At 35.8% G+C, this 21,069-nt stretch overlaps 1 protein-coding gene across 1 annotated transcript in view; it reads left to right on the top strand.

The window, feature by feature from the left end:
* The window catches only part of LOC6031058, a 113,594-nt gene that overhangs the window by 41,732 nt on the left and 50,793 nt on the right, over positions 1–21,069 (top strand). The window contains exons 2-3 of the mRNA XM_038261390.1: positions 20,022–20,193; positions 20,288–20,419. Coding sequence (XP_038117318.1) covers positions 20,022–20,193; positions 20,288–20,419 — 304 coding nt within the window. The remainder of the gene's footprint in view (positions 1–20,021; positions 20,194–20,287; positions 20,420–21,069) is intronic.

Genomic DNA, 21,069 nt, shown 5'->3' on the forward strand with positions numbered 1-21,069 from the left:
TCAGATGAATTTTTGAATCATATTCAGCTTGGAATTTTTTTAAACCTAGGCTAATTCATCGTACTGAAAATAAACATCGTTGCAAATATTTTACAAAAAATAATAATTGTTTCAAAACATCAGGGATCTAAAATATATTTTTTGCAATTCCGTCGTGAAACTACTTACTTTTCCTGTCATTCTTGAACGACGAAATAGCCTACTTTTCTGTACCAAAAATAACAGAATCGAATAGCAACACTTTTCGAAATAAATGCTGAAAAGTTCTACTTTTCAGCACTCAAATGGGTGCTGAAAAGTTGAACTTTTCAGCACTTGTTTTGAAAAGTAACACTTTTCAACATTTTTTTGATTTAAACAATTTATTGACAAAATACATGAAAATTTGACATAAAATTTCACTCAGTGTGTGTTTTTTGGAATTGTATGGAACTCGTTGCAAAACTTGATTTTTTCAGCACTCTTCGTAATTATCCAACTCGGTGAACCTAGTAGGATATATGTACGACTCGTGCTGAAAAAATCCTCTTTTTGCAACTTGTTGCATAAACTACTATTTTCGTAAACTTTAAAAATTTTAAAAAGTTTATGAAACTGAACATTCGTTCTTAGACTCTAAGATAAATATAAAAATTGAAATTACAAGCCATGTTGTCAAAATTGGGATGAACAATGTGTTATGAAATGCATTTTACAAAAGTCCAGTTGATTTGTAATCATTGGTTTTCCTGGTATCTACGTAAAGACGACATAAAAAAAAAGATCGCGGAAAAATACTTTTTGTGGTACTGTTCATTGAAATTTCTCAAAAAATAACTAAATATTTTCAAACAAGTCCATCAGCTATGTATGATTATAATCTCAGGACATAGGTCTTCTAATTTCATTAAAATTTTGAAGTTTATAAAAAAAATTTTTGCCCGCTGATTTTCTGAAACGATTGTGGAGAAGGGGAGCCTTCCTCATAAACTTGTCAAATCACATTTTTTAAATATTATCAAGCTACCTTTTTTCCAAGTTTTTTTTTGTTTTTTTTTTTTTTTGTCTTCTCATATAATATTAGTCAGGGTCAAGAGACAAAAAATTATAAAATTATATTTGCGGAATAATGATACCTGGAATGAAATTATTCAGATATCTACCAGAAAAATAATGAAGTTTGAGGTGATTTGATGAATTTGAATAACTTTAACTGAATGCTCCTCAAGACTCTTTATTTTCCCAAACAATTTAAACATTGCACTCACGACTTTTTCAATCACCACAATTAAAATTGTTTAATATCCGCCTGTGCTTCGTTTGAATAGCATCCGCACCGCAGATCGCACTAATTATTTCCTCCAACAGTACCATCCCACTGCACTGAAGTACACATCTCTCAAGATCATTTCACCTGTCCGCGAGCAACTCTCCAGAACCCGCAGAAGCCGAACGCCACCCCCTTCAAGAACCCTTCAATTTCACACCAGATTTGCATCGAATCTCACGTTAGACCGAGCATGACATTGAGTAGCCCTGCAACTGCAGAACTGCACGTGGCCGATTAGATCTCGGATGGGTGGGGTGGGATCGGGTTTTGTTCCTGAAAGGTGCCCATTACGACGACTTCCGTGGAAATCGTGGCTCATTTCCACGCAGAATTCTGGGAAAGCCGGTGTCTCCTGGGGGGGCAAGTGGAGCTCAATTACCAGGCTCAGATCATCTCGGGCGTTGAACCGAGTGTTGATGTCGATCGGGGTGTGTTGTGGCTTCCGGTGGGCCCTAAGTGGTCTGATGGAAATTGACTTTTTGCTTGCAATGACATTGGATCATTGGAGACTTTAGAGGAAATTATTAGGTAGCGTCTTGAATAGTGAGAGAGTAATGATTAAAAAAACAGTTGGAATTTTTACTGCAAAAACAATGCAAATTTAAATAATTTAGACAGGGTTCAAGAAGGTACAAATACCGTGTCATCTGGATCGCAATAAAACCGTTTAAGCGCATTTACACTGCTGGAATCGTGCATCTCGCGTCATCATTCCGTAACAGCTGGATACAATTAAGCCAAATCGGCATGAAAACCTGCCCTCACGATTTGTTCCAGCGAGCAAACGTTCACTTTCTTGCGGCGTCTCGTCTATTATCGCCCCCGTACAAATCGTGTCTTCCACCTGGACAAACATGTGTTGTCATGTCTATCTCTCCTGGAGTTCCCACTTGAGCCGCAGACCTGTTGACTCTGCCTCCTCTTCGTCCAGTGTGTGTAATGGAGAACACTCGACTCGAGCTCAGCATGACCTTCATTTCGCGAAAATATCGTGCCAAGGTGCATCATCTCGAAAGTGGTGGCCACTTTTCACTGCCGGATTTGTGCTGCTGCCCCACGCCGTGCCGCGTGGTGGTGTCGTTTCGAAAGTAAACCTGATCCCCTCCTGATCGAACGAGCGGCATTAGAACCGAATGTGAGCTTGTAATGAATTTAATGGATGGCTATAAACATTCAATAGCTGTTGGAGATCTGCGCATTATCAACAAAGCGGTTCCTCTCGGTGGGGATTGGAGGAACCTCCGGAGACTTTCATCGTTGGCCACGTGGAACTGGAAGAGGAGGTTGAGAAGCGCGCGAAATTGCCTCACGACATGAGCCTACTGCGATGAGCAAAGTTTAGTTTTGTCTGAATTTGTTTTATTTTGGTAGATTGGTCCAAAATTGTCATCCACAAAATTTCAAAAAACATTCAATTAAAAAATTAAGATTCTTTTAAGTTAAAGTCGATCAATTTTTATAATTAATTATCGGACCACACTACCATTTCCCAAGAAAACCCGAGACCGGTTGGCACTCTCCTGGGGTGGCACATATGAATCAGCGTCGCCGCCGTCCCGAGGACGCGCTACCCTTGCCTTTGGGGACAACTCCACCAGGTACCGGTTCTGTTCCTCAACCGAGTGTACTCTATCGGTCGGGAAACCTGGATGACGACCCGATTTCTCCTCTCAAACCCCATCCCCGTTTGCTGTGGTGAAATAATTGCAATAAAAAAAACAGAAAAAAAATCAGCACCACCAACCGCAGCATCGTCATCTGGAAGAAGAAAGTGATTCCTCGTACCACCATCTCGCACCGTCAACGCGGACAACATTGTCGAGTTCCTGGTTGCTGATGGCAGCTACCGGTTTCCACACCACCACGGGGTGAAGGTGGACATCGGAGAGTAAAAGTGTACTTGTTCGGGGAGTCTTGAGTTGATTCCCCCGAGTATGTTATGGCCTTATTGCCGCGAGAGGGGGATAATGCGAGCATAAATCTGGAACGGAATGCCCGGGACTGTCGGCCTATTTCGCTAACAGGCTGATTAAGCGATTGAGGAGAGAAAATAAGCTCCGGGATCGGTACGTGGCCGGTTCGGGACTAACGAGCCACGAGTGGACGAACAAATTAGTTGTACCGGTAAACAGTTTATGGACTGCAGAAATGCATCGGAATGTGGTGGGGAGGTGGAATTTGGGCGGAAAATATGGAGGTTTAAATAAAATGGTTGTAACAAAGCCCGTAAATCTAGCGTACTTCAAATATTATTTTTTTTAGTTTGAATTTTTGAAAATTTCAATTGTTGAACATTGTTTTAAATCTCGTTCTTAAAAACGTGCCCATCTCTGATTTTTCTCAAATTTTGGAAAGGGGAAGAAATGGATGTCTAAATCGAATCGAATCGAATCAATACAATTAAAATTGATAAAAATAAAACATAAATACCTTCCAGTTATCCGAAGTCTTTGACAAATATCACTACGTATAATCGAATTTACGGTTAATCGAATCACGATTAAAAAAAACTTTTTGCCATTCCGTTTCATTTCAACGCCAAAAATAACAATACTGAAAAGTACTTTTCAGCATTCATTTGAGTGATGAAAATTATTTTTTTGATAGGGGGAGAGGGGGTAATATGCACCCCCGGGGCAAAATGCATCCCCTGCTTTTCTCGGTGTTTGCAAGAATTTTCCGGGAAAAAATCCTAGAAATTGGAAGCTTAACATTGCTAAACCATGCTGGAAAAATTTGAGCATCTAGTATAAAAACAGCTTAAGTTATTTGCAAAACTTTAAAATGTTGTGTTTTCATCTAATTTTCATTGAACTTTCATTATGATTTTTGGACAGTATAAAAAGCATTTATTGATATTGTAAGTGTTGAGGTACATAGTTTTTGCAATAATCTTCATTGTTCTGTTGATAGATGAGTCCAAAATATAAAAAAATGCTTTTTAAATTAAATTTTCTGCTAAAAGCGTGGTCGGGGCAAAATGCACCGCTGTGAAGCTCCTTTATAAAAACAGCGGTGTCATCTAGTGGTGACTAGTGCAAACTGCTTTTACCCGGTGCATTTTGCCCCATGTTGTGGTGCATTCTGCCCCGTTGTTGTAGTGCATTTTGCCCCAATGTTGCGGTGCATATTACCCCGCATGGTTGTTTGAAATGAATCGCAAATGTTTTTAGAAATTGGATATTTTCGAACAATTTTGAGGTTTTTTAAGGCTTTTTTCACATGGATGACGAAGAATAATAGTTGTTTTAGAACATCAAACAAAATACTTCCACAGTAATGCTGTAATGGTTGAGAAATCACAGTTTTCCCTTAGGGGGTGCATATTACCCTATCTCCCCCTACTATTTGAAAGTTTGAAACATATCATGACGGCTAAAAAAACAATTCAAAGTGACTTTTTCCGAAACTACAAAATAATGAGCAATTCTCTACAAAATAAGCCTTTTTTTCAAATTATTGTTTATGTATTTTTTTATCTAGCTTAAACTTTAAGAGTGCCTTCCGTATATCCAAAGAAGCCATTTTGCATCAGTTGTTCCTACTAAAATGGCAAGTGAAAGCATAACAATCTGTATCTTTTTTTATTTCTGTAAGGCTGTTGCAAATTTTTTTGAAGTTTATGTCCCTCGACTCTGACCTAATTCGAGGGGAGGGCAAACAAATTAAAAACATAAAAAATTTAAATTTCATGCAATGTTTTTAACATTTGGATGACAAAAGTGTTTTAAAATGCATCATACACCTGTCAAGATGATTTGCAATCATTGATTATCAAAACGTCTAAGTAATGACGGAAAATAATATTTTACGGTGCTGAAATCGGAAATACACAAAAATTAAAAATATTTTTAAAATAGCCTACACCTGCTAAATATGATTGTAATTGCAGAAAAATATATTTCAAATTGTTTTCAGTTGATTAGGCTTCGATTTCCATTAGACATAAAAATAACTTTTCAACATTAAGCATTGATACCCAAATAGTAGTTTATGCAACAAGTTGCAAAAAGAGGATTTTTTCAGCACGAGTCGTACATTTATCCAACGAGGTTCACCGAGTTGGATAAATACGAAGAGTGCTGAAAAAATCAAGTTTTGCAACGAGTTCCATACAACATTTTTTGCAATTCCAAAAAACACACAATGAGTGAAATTTTATGTCAAATTTTCATGTATTTTGTACATTAAATCGTTTAAATCAAAAAATGTTGAAAAGTGTTACTTTTCGAAACAAGTGCTGAAAAGTTCAACTTTTCAGCACCCATTTGAGTGCTGAAAAGTAGAACTTTTCAGCATTTATTTTGAAAAGTGTTGCTATTCGATTCTGTTATTTTTGGTACAGAAAAGTAGGCTATTTCGTCGTTCAAGAATGACAGGAAAAGTAAGTAGTTTCACGACGGAATTGCAAAAAAACATTTATTTTATTTTGATATGTTTTAGAGGACAAAAAATGCCATCATTTCAGAAATAAAATTCAACCTTTTTTTTATTATCCATTGGAAACCAAATCAAGTTTGATAAAGTGCACAGTATCCGAGTCATATTGCATTTTTGGACTTTGTTGATTGATTGATGAGAATTTTCTCAGTGTTGTCTAATTAACCCTCAGGAACTAATGGTCCAATATTTAACTTTAAAAAATGAAACATTTGTAAAATTTTCGGAGCTTTTCGGAATATTAAATATTACGCTTTTTAAAACTGTAAGTCTTGATAGCAAAATTCTCAAAATATTCTATTCGAATAGATCAGTAAATTTCACATTTTTTTTTCATTTCATCTTTTTATTTTATTTTTTAATTGAAGATCCAACCATTAGTTCCCGAGATATCGATGACCAAAAAATAAGGGCTAATTGAGCAATATTGCGAACGTATTTTCTCAATTTTCCTGTTTTTAATCTGAAATAAATGCCGTACCAACAAAATAAAAAAAAAGCAAAGTGTAGGAAATTTGTTTTTTTTTTAAATACACCTAACTATGGTTACTGCTTAGAAACTCTATAATCTAGACTTTGGATGATTGAGACTTCGGATAATCAGGTCTAGACTGTGTAACATTTCGAGTCTTTTTTTGAGTTAAACTTTATTTTTTATGCATACATAAAAAATAGTAAATGTTTTATTTGAAAATAATTAGTTTTAACTTGCCAAAAAAAAATGAGGTCGATCAAAAAATTAATTCATTTTCGGGCAAGTTCATTTTTTCTTATGTTTAAATAGTTTAGATTTTCTAAATTCAACCTTAAGGTGAAACGGGACGCCAGTTTTTTGACAACTTATGTTCAACTTGAATAATTTCTGAACTCTACAGGTTGTATGCTTGCTTTTTTTGGAACATGTTTATTTCAGGAGTTTATATTCTTGTCTTGTTTTGTGTTTTTCTTGTTAAATTTTTGGGATTTTTATTTGCATTTATCTTGTAAAGTTTACTTTTGTTTTTGATAGTATTTGGCATGTTCTGCCATCTCTTATCATTACCTTTTGCCTTTCTAGTTTTTTTCATGTTTTTACAGTCACTTTTTGAATTTTTTGACCATTTTTCACGTTCTACTATAGAATGGTACCATTTCCATTCTAATCGTAAAAAAATGCGTAGAGGCATAATCTGGGACAAAACAAAAATTACTGCATATTTATTTTCACATAAAATAAAGGACGTATTTGTGAAAAACACAGCCAACCTTGACCCCAGAAAAAAATGACAGTTTTTAGAATATTGGCAAAGGCAGATTAAACAAGTCAAACTTTTAACCCTAAAATTTTCTAAAATTTGAATAATTCTCCTTTCCAATGCTTTTTAAAGATCAAAATTGGTTGAAAATTGTTTTTGGCAATTTTTTAAGATTGAAGCCCACCTAGAGGTCTCCAAAAACTTGAAACGTAGCTTTAATATGGCGCTGCTTTTTCGTTTCACCTTAATTTTATTGTTTATGATTATTTCGACCACACTATTTACATTATAATAAAATTACAAATATTTTGTGCTTAATTTCTATCCTGCGATTGATTGAAAACGCCATTGTTTTGGAACAAGCTTTTAAATCCATTTTAATCCATTCCTTTTTTCCATTACAGAATTTCATTTCAATGATAAAAATTAGCGCTGATCGGTAGTTAAGAGTCAATAAATTATTAAGTATTGTATTCCAAAGAATGCACAGGATTCATACACAAAAAAAAAACAACTAAAATCATTAATTCACTTATTACGAGCCGAAAACAAACAATTTTCCCCTCGATTTATAAAGTCTTAAATTGAGCACTTGCCACGAGGCCACAATTAAGGTCGTTCTCGCCCCAACTCCAACCAAACGTCCACGAAAAAAAACATCACACCTAATCACCGCCGATTATCGGTAATAACTTAACTTTAAATAGACTCGCGGCCCAGCCATCTCCAATCGGCGCCAGCGATTTTAAGTCCGCGCGCCCCGACCAGATCGCTATCGCGATGATCTGATCTGGCCTAGTTTGCCGACTTTACCGCCGCCACCACCGCCAAGATGTTCAATGTCTGGAAAGGTTCCAGATTTGATTTGCGGTGACGCGATGCTTACAGGTTCAAATACTTTCTCTCATCTTCGTCAAGACATTCGCGCGGGGAAGAAACGGACGTTCTCCCGCTGATGATGGCATTATACATTATCGGGTTGAGTGACTTTAAAGCGGTGATGCCATCACCATTATCTCCGCCCCTCCAAGTTATGTAAATTTCGCCAATGATTATGTGCGAGCCGTATGGCGGCGGCGGCGGCGCGACGGAACTGGTGCGGATAAACAGTGATTAAAGGTGGGCAACAGCACGTTTGCAGGTTCACGGTTAATTTACGACACCCGGTACGGCCCGGTTTCGTCGGGGCTTCCTACTTCGACCAGTTCGACAACGGTAGGGGCCGGAAGAAACGGTAAAAACAAAAATTTCATCAACTGAAAGTGTTTCCCGGACAGGGTTGAATTCCAAAAGTCATAAACTAAAAAAAAGATTGGAATTGACTAACAACTTCACTGGTTCCGAAATGTCAACCCTGTACAACACATCATTGATGCAAGTTGAGCACAAAAAGAAGCTCCAACTTGCCGCCATACCTCGATTACGGTACGATTATCGGCCGCGCGCGGAATAAGTGTAATCGCAACGTCGCGCGGGTTCGTCGCTTAAAGTCCATCAAGCTCTTTCTTGCCGCGCGAACTCGATAATGAAGATTTAATGCAGAGCTGCTGCTGTTCATTCATAAAACCTTGCCCACGTTCGTAACACATCCATCATCCGAGGTAATTACCTCTTATGACAGATCCGGACCTCCGGAGTTACGGTTATCGATACCTGCTCATCGGTACACAAACTTGAAGATTGATCACTGATTTCAGAGTGGCCTGAAGGCGCCATCAAGTTAGACTCAACGATCGAATTGGGAAGTTCCATTTAGACCCAAACCATTAGTCAAACCCTCAGGAAACGCTCCACCAAATTCGCAGACTCCCCTACCCTCGGGGTGTCGAAAATTGGTTCCGCATGGTCCAAAAATTAATTCAAATTCCGCGGAGATGCTGCAGGTTGCACCATTTCGGCCCACCCAGGAACCGTATCGGAATTTGGCACACACTCGACGAAACCCTTCTGGTTGAATATTTAGGTTAATTGATTGTGATGACCGCGACCGTGGCGTCCGGGAATTTGGATCGGAAGTTGACACGATACCTTAATGAGATGAAAGGAAGAAAGGTTGGCAGAATATAAATTGGAACTACCGCCGCTGCGCGGCACGGAATGCGATTCGCGGAGAAGTGGGTTAGTGCGCGCTCACATAAATATGTCTTTTGCGACACGCACGCACGACACCACGTGGTAGATGGGAAGATCTTTGCCTGGGGCAGATAGATGTCATGGGAAGTGTAATTGAGCACGTGGTTGGGATGCTGCTTCGTGGTGGTGAAGATGTGTACGGTATTGCGCTAGCGGATTGGAGGGAAATGCCGTGAAAATTGCATGATAATGGGAAACATAATCTATGGATTTCATGAGAGACCGTCATTAGAAATGGTTTGGTGTCATTGAAATTATTAAGATGCTTAAGTTGATTACTTTCGCGTGTATTTTTTCCAATAATATATTCATTTGGTATTTTTTTCTTCAGTATTAATCGTCTGGGCTCAAAACAATATTTTTCAGGACATTTTATTATGAAATTAAAACAATTTCAACATATTAGAATTTTAAGGCAATGATAGTTATATTTGGTATATAATTAGAAAATTAAAGCTAAATGGCCCAACGACTTTTCGAACATAAAAAAGTGTCTCAACTTACTTTTTAAATGGAAGGTCAACGTTGCCAAAGTAATTCTTATCAGTTAACACATAATCAAACATGGTATTGTAAAAAAAGTAAAGTAAAAATAAAGACAAATTTTGCCTCCTAATCTTATGGCAAACAATTTAACAAAAGAGACAGTTACTTACAAACATTTTATTCTATCTATATATAAATGTCCCATACCCAAATTAGCAGGCTTTTATATACGCAAGGCAGGTTTGTTCTACCTAACCCTCTACTGCCTAATTTTTTTCGATTTTTTTTATTTGTCCGTGTTTAGGAGGTCATTTTGAGCAACATGTCTTACGAAAAACTTTAATTCTCTTGTTTTTTCTAGTTTCATTTTTAAGTTTTTTTTTATTTGCATTTATCATTTTAAGTTTATGTTTGGTTTGGATAGAATTAGGCTCATTCTACCACCTTCTATCATTATCTTTTGCCTTATTCGTTTTTTTCATGTTTTTACAGCGACTTTTGAATTTGTTTGTCCGTTTTTCACATTTTCTGCTATAAAACGATACTATTGTGTAGAATAATGCGTAGAGGCATAACACATTTTAAACATCAAAAAATTGTTGAAAATGGACTTTGGCGAATTTTCAGGTTAGGTTGTAGAGGGTCTAGGCTATGTGTTAACTTTTTGCAAAAAAGTGTTTTTTAAGGTTTTTAGAACAAAGTAAAATAAATCACTAAAATTTGTAAATCTTCTACGGTATTTTAAATTTTGTTTTTTTTTATTATTTGGATTAAACTTTGTTGAGCATTCCAGATTTCATTAAAATGGGAATGTGAATGAATTAATGTTGTAGAAAGTGATTAGGACTTTTTTGAAAAAAAAATGTTACTCGAAAAAAAAGAAGTTGATATTTTAATTTGAACTCAATCGATTGATTTTTTATACGTGTTAAGCGAATATGAATTTTATTTTGCATGTTTAGGGTGGGACAAAATCTGGTGCTTTACTTATCAATTTTCGAAAAAAAAGATTTTTTTGAAAAATGGAAAATATTGGCAAACAAAGTTTCAAAAATTAATTTTAAAAACAAATAAAATTTGCAATCGAAATTGACTTTACCGTTTTCAAGTTAAAGGCATTTTCAGTTCAGACTTCAGAGCAATTTTATATTTTGAAAATTGGCTCAAACTTTTTAAGGGCCTTCACTATGACCAAAGAAGTCATTATGTGTATTGTAATAGTGAGTCTGGTTCACCCAAACAATGCTCCACACAATTTTGGCAGCTGTTCATTAAAAAGGTACGTAAATATTCTAAAATCTGTATCTTTTTAAGAAATTTTCTTATCGGTTTGGTGTCTTGGGCAAAGTTGTAGGTATTTAATATTCAGAATAAAATGGATACTTTAAAAATCTGTGGATTTTTTTATTTATTTTTTTTCACAAAAAATCAGTTTCCCAAAATCGGTATTTTTTATCTATGCCAGCTTGAAGTTAAATTTTACTGAAAAATCACGTTTTTCGATTTTCTAAAAAAGTGTCCTGAAAATATTTTTTCGAAAAATTGGAACTAAATTTCATAAGGAACATTGAAGATCCGACCCCTATTTGCTGAAATACAGTGCATAAAAGAAACAAGAAATTAAAGTTTTTTAATTCAGCTTTTCCAAATAGCTTTGTATTTTTTGTTACTAATATCTCTCTTTCTATTACCAATGTTAAAAAAAATATTTTCAAAACTTTGAAATCACGGCTAACGTTTCTTCCATTATATAGAATTTGGCTGCTTTGGCCAAAAAGTTTGTGCCAGATAAAAAATACAAAACAAAAAAATACATGAAATCGGTCAACATTGTTGAGATAAATTTAAGATCATTGCAACAGAAAAAGCTTTCCCCTCCCAATTAAAAATAGCTGAGAAGTTTGTTTACGATTTTTTGAGACATTGTTGATCTGTTGATTGATGTGGGTTGCTGAAATACATCTTTCTTACAGCTTACATTTTGTGAAAAATAAGCTATTTTCAATGTTACCTAATATTTTCAGTGTTACCTAATAATCACTTTTTTTTCAACTCGAGATATCTCGGAAACTATGCCTACGATTTACAATGTTAAAAATGGAACATTTGTGAAATTTTACTCTTTCATAACATTTATTTTTAATTTTAAAAATCAAACTAAATCAAATTATTTTTATATAAACGAGCAAAATATTTTACAAAAGTTGCCTTGTTTTGTTAAAAAAGCAAAAAGCAAATATGATAAAACGTCTCAAAAATAGTAATATTTGCTTAGACATTAAATATTTTGCAAGATATCAAATGTTATAAAAAAAAAATTTATTCATAAAAAAATTGTGTTCATTGTTCAAACAGTACATGTTTTACAAAGAAACTTTAAAAAATATATAACAACGTCAGTTATAGATAATTAAGAAAACTGATTGAGTGATTATTTTTGGATTGCCAAATTAGGCAAGCAATTTCAAAATAATGGTTGAGGTCCTTTCAACCAACTCTGCAACAGTCGCGCAAGCAAGCAAATGAGCTGATAACCAAAAATATAATTTCGTGTTTACAGTTATCCCACTTAAACGGTGTTGCGGTTACCCGCAACTATCTACCCGACCTTTTAATGAAACAAATTTGTTAGCTCGCCCAGGCTACCCACAAATTGGCTGGCGTTGAGTCTCTGCACCTCCACACCGTACTCGCGCGCTGATCCAAATCTGATAAAACCTGAGGTCCCAAAAATAGGACAACTATTCGCTAAAACTGTGGAGCCATCAGTCTACTTCAGCGGCGCGGCGTCGCGGTCGATTGGCCCGGGTCTTGGATGAGTTATGGTGGCCAATCCATCTGGTGGCCTCGGCCTCGACCATGAGAATAGCATTCTGCGGCGCATTTTGTAGAGCAAACAGTTTAGCGGCATGGTGGCGAAATTGAAGTTGCGGTGTCGAAAGGGTCGAAAGTCCTCCCCCAGACCGCAGACTAGCCAGAGTTGGGGCGCGCAGGCCTAATGGCAGAGAAAGTACACGGTACACATAAAAGCGATAAAGATTAGAGCCTGGAGGTGATTTCGGGTTGTGGAGTTCGATGGCGTCGTGCAGAACTGAACTAGTGCAGTGTTCACCGAAAAAAAAAACGTGGAGGAAAAACAAAGCATTGGAAAACAACAAACATTTTCCCATTAAGTAATTGCATGAGTCGATCAGGTTCAAAACAATTATTAGCCATTATCTCGCAGCAAATATTTGCTCGATTAACTTAATCATCCAATTACTTGATCGATTGCGGAGAGCAAAGCATACCAGATCGATCGATGGTATGTGGCTTCCTCTGATACATGATACATGCTGCATAGTCTTGTTGTCTTAATGTGCCGCGATGCGGCTTTGCCGGAAGGCTTCTGGTGCTGATGTGTGATATCGATATCATGAATGATTCCGCGAAAAAAACTGACTGCAATTAGCGACGGAAAGTGAAATAGTGGCCTCAAAACTTTTTTGTCCACTAAGTAATTGAAGTTGGACTTTTATTAAGAGAAGTTCAAGAGTCCACTCCGTACCACCTTCATGTACCTGCTGCACCGAAATGCAGTTGGACAACAACAGTTATCTTCTGCCTTCAACGCAAACAGTCACGATTTTAGGTCTCTGACCCGTTTCGATGGGCATTCCAACACGCAAACGCAGACGCGTAGGGGAAAAAATATTCAAACAAATTATACACACACCTCGTGCGTTCAACCGGTCACCTAAATCTAATATTACAGAGCGACTACCTCGCTTACATACCAAGTTACACACTGAACAGCCTACGCCAGCTCTCGGACGAACGTTCTCCACTGTATCCAGCTTAAACTGCTTCGCAGAAGAAAGTGTTTCTCCCCATAGCTCAAACCAGCAATTTGAATAATTTAATAGTTTTTGGTATTTTTTCTCCCCCAACAATTCCCTCTTTTCAAAAAATTTCTATCTGTGTGGCACCTAAATCACTGTGATTGAAGCCATTCAATTCGTGGCTAATTTCTCGCCTAATTAATTCTTGCACCGTAGAGTGAAAATTATTGGTAATTGAAAGCAACCCCCCTCACTCCAACCCGATCATCAGTTCAAGGAAGATTGTGGAAGGAATACAAAAATTAAACGAAAATACAGACCATCACCGGTTGTGGTGGTCTCCATCTGGGCTGATGGGTGGAGGCCGCACACACAGGTTTCCTTTTCTCGTTTTCGTGAATGAAACTGGGAAAACGATTCATTGGGATCCCGTGTTTGGAGATGATCTGGAATGAATTTATAGTAATCTCATCCAGTCATTTCGATACATTATGAATGAAACAAACTTTATCATTGAGTGAGAGTGAATTCAGTTTCGAACAGATTGAATGAGGTTATTTGTTCTTAATAAACTCAACACAATATAAAAATGTCTAAATTTTAATGGTAATTGAAAGGTATATTATTTCATCTTTTATGATGTACTTTTACCTCTATTTAGACGGAAAATGTGGAATAACTACAGAATAGTTGTAAATTTACACATTTTTAGAGGGAAAATTACACATTTTTTCTGACATATAATATGTACTCAATCCAGATGTAATATAACCATGATTTTGTTCACCGGTGATTATAAGTTCGCTCGAATAATTTTTTCTTCCCACTAGAACTTTTTATTGACATCGTAAACTGACCACAAAGTTTTTTTTCATGTTTTAATCAATGACAATTCTTTTGTCACGAAATAGGATAGTGGTATTCACGTTTCAAACTCATTACATTTTTTTTTAGAAAATAAACTAAGAATTCGAGAGATAGTTTTTTTTTGTAAATTTGGAAGGTGTAAAAGATTTAAAATGTTGAACTACATCGGAAAAGTGGTAAATTTACAAGTTTCTACACGTAAATTACATTTTTTCGACATAAAAGATTAACCCATTTCTTGATCAAAAATTTACATGCATTTTTCCACACAATTAAAATACCATGGCAATATTACATCTGTGATTGGGTACATCTTTTAAGTCAGCAAAATGTATATAAACACTTTTCTAATAATGTAAGAAAATAATCCCACTTTTCGACCAAAATTATAGCATTCTTCCATCCTTAAAATGATTATATTACACAGTTAAAAAAGTATGGTTATATCACATCATCTTTTATGTCAGAAAAAATGTGTAATTTTACCTCTTAAAATGTGTGATTTTACCACTTTTTCGATGTAATGCCAATTTTTAAGTTTAAATTGAGGTAATTGTATATTTATATTTTATATTTTATATAACCTTTAAATTTTATGCCATCCAAATTAACATGATTTTTTGCTGTGTATTCCATCAAATTGTATCAAAATGTTATTATTCATTATATTTACAAACTCAATTACATTTTGAGGTGAAACTTTCAAACGAACCGTTGAAATCAGTGAGAAATGAATTTGAATTGAATCAAGTTGAATTTTTAATCACGCGTAGTACTTTATTACGGAACTGTTTGATAAATATGATATTTTTTCTTAAATTTCGAAAATTTCTGAGCAATTTGTAAATATCTCGGAAAACTCTTACTTTTTTCAAAACTTCACTTGTTCAAAAATTATATTTCTTTAGCTGGCCGATGCAAATATTTGTTGAAGTTTAGTTAGCCTTCTATTCCAAATTTAAATCAAAATTACTGAATATTTTAGTTTTTTAGTTTTTATTATGTGGAAATGATATGCAAAAAGACTGAAATCTTTTTTAAATGCATTTAAAGCGTAGACAATTTTTATTATAATACAGAGAAACCTCTCTTTACACGGTGCGTTACGTTTTTCTAATTTGTTGATTTCTCTGGAACGACGCAACATTTTCGCAATCTTTTAATAGCAATTTGTAGGTTTTGTTCAGATCTACAAATCACATTTTGAAGCTTGCAAATATATTGTATGGTTTTAGAGAAATCGACGAAATCAAAAGCGTAACGCCACCGCGTAAAAAGAGGTTTCTCTGTATTTTTAAAATATAAATAAAGAAATTTCAAAAATATTTAGATCTTTTGGGAAATTTCAATGTTCAGTGCTAAAACAAGTTTTTTCTCGCAAATCTTCAATTTTTTTAAAATTAATTATTGAGAAAAGAAACCAACCCAACTCATGATTTATTTTGGGTGTTCTATTTACTCTCTTACTTTTTATACAATCTTTGGAGTTAAATATATTTTATATAATAATAATAAATTTAGGCAAAAATGTTTTTGTTTTGTGCAAATCTTCTTGAAAGTGACAAATGCACTTCGGTTGCCATCAGAAGAAGAAACACCATAATTATGTAAAATAATTAAATATAAATAATTTTCTTCCACAAGTTTCATTTCCATTTCGTTTCCATCCTCAATTAGAGAAGCGACTAATTACAACAATAGCAAATCCACTCCCTCGCCCGGTTGCACAAGAATGAAGCGATTAGTTCCAGGTGCGGGGGTGGGCGACTACCGGCGCCCAAAACGAAGCCAAGAAAAACAGTGAAAGCTCCGCAAACTAGGGCTTTTCTTCTGCACACCGTGATGCGTGTGTCTGTGTGTTCGGAAAAGGTTACGCGCCACAGTCATCGGTAGCAGCAGCAAAAAAAAAAGGGTGAGAAAGCGAGAGTCCAACAAATTGGCCAAACTAAAGCGCTCTAAACACTCACACACATGAACAAAGGGACGGGGGAAGCTTTGAAATTAAATTCCCGCCGCGCACGTGAAAAACTTTCGCTATCGAAACGATTTTCGGGTGGGAACCACGTGGGAACTTTGGCTAAACCACGGTGGGTCGTCGTCGTCGCTGCGGCATCTCTCTAAGATCTTTGTGACTGGTTTTGGTGGCTAGCCACTTGGTGGACATGCTGTGTCCAAACAATTGGTGAAATTTAAAAGAAAAGACCTGAAGATGGTCATAATAGAGTGTTTTAACTCTGTGTTTTTGTTTTTCCCTTCTGTTGTTTAAGTTGCACATTATTGCAGGCTAATTTTCCAGTGGCGAGTGAAAGAAAGGTACTTCTCGTCTAATGAGGGGACACCGCCCTGACTGGGGCTAATTGCTGCGGGAAAGTTGAACCCGGGGCTCTAATTGAAACTTGTGTTGGGATCCAGCTGGCAAATTGTTTAGTGAAATGTTTAGACAAATTGTTGTACTGATTTGTGACATAAAATGTTAATTGTTACAGTCAAATACAGTTTCAAAAACAACATCCAAATCGGAAAAATACTTATTTTTATTTTATCGGAATAAGCATACGATCATGAAATAATTTTGTAAAATATTTATTTTCCAAAGCATTTTTTCTTTGCATTCATTTTTTTTCATCCAATCATCTTACAGTTCTTTCCAATAGATTTTTTTTTTAATTTGCATAAATTATGAATACATAAAACTTCGAAATAGAGTTTTTACATTTTTTTTTAAATTTGCAAAATATCAATGAATTTATAAAAATATTGTTTTCCAAAGGTTTTATTTTTTTTCTCAATCTGTATGACCTATTAGGGTGTAATATGGTTGTATGGAAAAAAATAAAGTTGTCCTAATTTAAAGAGCACAGCAATTTTTCAGTTCCTTTTGGGGTCCTAAACAACTCCCCAAAGTTTGAGAACGATTGGTTTAGTCCTCACATTGCGCAAAGCGAATCAATTTTCCATATAAATTTGTATGGGAAAAACCATTTTTTTGGATTTTGATATTTATAAAATCCACATTTCACGCTGTACTAAAACCGGATTCATATTCGGTTGCTCTGAAATGTGCTCTACAATTTTCCCGAAGAGAGTATGGTGCTAACTTGCTCCTATAAAAAGATACAGCGTGTTCAAAACTCGTCTAAAACGTGTTTTTTGCTCGAAAATCACGTTTTAGACGAGTTTTGAGGACGCTGTATCTTCTTTCAGGGACAAGCTAGCACCATACTCTATTCAGGAAAGTTGTAGAGCACCTTCCAGAGCAACCGAATATGAATCCGGTTTTAGTACAGCGTGAAATGTGGATTTTATAAATATCAAAATCCAAAAAAATGGTTTTTCCCATACAAATTTATATGGAAAATTGAATCGCTTTGCGCAATGTGAGGACTAAACCAATCGTTCCCAAACTATGGGGATTTGTTTAGGACCCCAAAAGGAACTGAAAAATTGCTGTGCTGGAAAATCGATTTTTGATTATACACTCTAATGACCTATATATTAAACAATTCCCCACGAAAACAGCATTAAAAAAACAAAAGTGCTCGGATCGGGCTCAAAATTTGTCTGAGGGTTCCCAAGCCGATTTTTTTTTGTTTGGCCATTAGGGTGACCTACACCGTGTTAGGGTGGTCCGAAAAATGGTCGTTTACGTTGATTTTTGCAAAAACCACCTTTTTAAAAAAATCACAACTCCCCGCCATTTCAATCGATTTTAGCTGTCTTATACGCAAATGAAAGGTGATAAGCTGGCCTTTCAAGAAAAAATAGTAAGAAGTTTCAAAAATCTATCTTAACATATGAAAAGGTCGTATGAAATTTTAAAATGCCGTTTCGACGGTGTCTGGACCAAAGAGCCTATGTCTGGAAATATTTTTATCGGATTCCTCGAACAATTTCACATAACATACTAACAAATGGGAGGAGTTCATAAACAGGATTCTGAGATATGATTTCTCGCAATGCACGAGTCACAACAATCTTCCAAGAGGTCAAAATTATGCAAAATTAGCTGAACTTTTCGAAGAAGCATACGATTGAGTTTAAGGGGTTAAAAATTCGAAAAACTGGTCAAAAATGGTCAAAACCATCACTTTTAAAAAAAAAAGTAAAATTCTGATAACTCGTGAAAAATACATACAAACCCCTTAAATTTATACATCAATTTTTTTTGTCTTCTTTACAACTTTGTAAAACATTGTTACAACCTCAAACCCTGCAAAGTTACAAAAAACACGTAATTTTAAAATGAAAAATTTTCTTCTAAATGAAAAAATGACCCTTCTAAGTTATTTAAAATTCATAAAGTACATTAAATTTCCCATCAAATGAAATGTCTCACGACTTTTGACAGTTGAGTAACGGGAAATGTCAGTGATTTTAAACCTATTTATAAGCTTTTTTGATAAAAACACTTTTTTTATTTTGAGTACGCCATCTAATCGGGCGTCCAATTTAACGCAAAAGTTCCTTGGACACAAAATTTCTATCTCTTCACGGTTTCGAGCTCAAAATCACTGAAAATCGTGTCTTAGTAAAAATCAAAAAAATTTATCACTATCAATTAAATGTAATCATGAAGCAAATGCATGATTGAGTATCATAGTTTATGATTGTGAGTTGAAATTTGATGATTTTTTGGTTTTTATCATCATAAATGGCAAACAATCATTAAACTTAATATCTGGGGACAATAATTGTAATTTTTCCTAGAAGTTGTTCCGCTGCGTTAATTTTATATCTCAATTCTTTTAATCTGAATTATTAAAAGTGAGTGACTAATAATTTGTGAAAAACTTTCAGAAGTCATTTAGTTTGTGCTAAGAATAAAATTCACAAATTTTATTCAGAATTGTATGAATGAATTTCATGAAATCATGAAAAGTGCCACAATACGAGTAAAAAAGGTTAACGAATCTTTGATTCGAATTTCATGAACCCTGAAATAGTATTTTTTGTGTATTAGTCAATAAGTCGTAAAAGCAGTTTTCCGAAGTTCCTTAGTTTAGAATCAATTTATTTCTGTAAATGAAAAATTATAATTTTGGACCGTACTATCAAAAACCCACAGAAAGTGTAAAGAATTCAAAATATTTTTAAGCGATCCAAACCATTCGCAGAAAATGCATTTGAAATTGTTTTCAGTCGATTAGATTTCTATTTCTATTAAGTTTTGAAATTTCTTGAAATAAAAAATATTTTTTCCACCCCTGATTTTTTGACATTCAGAAATTTGTAATCATGAATCAAAACGCCAAACCAAAATTTTAAAATATTTAAAAATTCAGGAAAATTATTTTTTAAGCTTTTTGCATCTGTGCTCACCAAATTGAAACAATAAAAATAATTGTCCAATTTGAATAAAATTAAAAGTACACTATATGAAATGAGATCCCAAAGCCCAAATCTATCATAACTTGGTGGAACTGAAGTATTTGCTGACATCAACTTCAAAAATGTCGAGTAATGTGATGTTAAATCTTACTTTAAAATTTCTAAAATTTTGGTAACTTTATATTTAGAATGCGATATAAAGTGGAAAAAGTGGTCGTCTGATATACAAAAGGTTGTTTTAAGTTAGATTCTCAAACAAGTTCCGGGTTCCGATGTCAGCAATTTTGCCGTTAAATAGTCTCATCCCCAATCGTCCTAATCAGCCGCAACTGCTCCAATTTAAACTGCCAAGTATTTAATCTCCAATTTCTATCTCTTTCTTCTCCTTCCCTCTCCCTGCAGGTGATGATAGCAAGTGGTCACGCCGCCAGCGGCAAATCCCAGACGCTGGGTGCGCCCTGTCAGCACGACATGGATTGCACCGACAGCATCCGCGGCAGCTACTGCACCCTGGAGGGCTTCTGCGAGTGCTCTCCGTTCTACGTGCGGCTCAACGAGACCAAGTGCCTGCCGTGTAAGAGATTTTTCGCTTCCAAGAACTGACCGCGTCGGAATCTCCGCCGGGTTTTAATTGCGCCCTAATGGTTTTGTTTGAATTTCGTTTGCAGCCCAACTGCTGGAGAGCGAGTGTGTCCTGTCAGAGCAGTGCTCGATGCGTGTGGCTAACAGCGTTTGCGTCGAGAGCCGGTGCCACTGCGAGGACGGCTTCTTGCAGTTCCGAAAGCACACCTGTCTGTCACGTAAGTAAAGTTCAATTTATTTATGGGACGCGTGCTTTCTCACGATTAAGCCATTAAAAGAAGGGGGGGGGGGGCAGGGGAGGTAGCCGAGTTGTTACGGTGCTTTCTTTCTGGCTCAAATGTCTTGAAATCACTCTTGAGTTGAGGTTCAACGTTGAGACGAGCACTTCTTCGTCACTTGGACGACTCTCATTAGCGTTGACTGATGGACTGTTGACATTGGGTGTTAGTGTTAATGATTTGGCTTCCGAGAACCTATTAATTACCATAGTTTCTTTTTTATATTTGTCAAGCTTTTTGAAAAGGTAGTTGTTTTCAACTTCAAGATCTTGCAAGACCAACAGCATCTTAATCTTGAGTTCAAGTGTTGCGTGCCTTTCTGGAGCAATACTCGAAACTTTAACCACAATCGCTCCCATCAGTTGAAAGGAACGGATTGCATTGCTGCAAGTCATGCCCTCTCTGGCCGAGGTTTCACTTCGAGTGCCGGTGAGAAACGTCCCGCACACCCCCTACATAACGGTCAGAATTAATTTCCGAACGCGTCTTCGAGACCATTATCGCGACCATCGGTCAACTCCAAGTTGCGTTACGTTTTCATCATTTCGGTAAAGTCGACTCTTAATCACCGCAATCAGCAGCAGCGCAGC

This window comes from Culex quinquefasciatus, chromosome 3 (genome assembly GCF_015732765.1).
Source record: "Culex quinquefasciatus strain JHB chromosome 3, VPISU_Cqui_1.0_pri_paternal, whole genome shotgun sequence".
NCBI classification, from domain to species: Eukaryota; Metazoa; Arthropoda; class Insecta; order Diptera; family Culicidae; genus Culex; species Culex quinquefasciatus.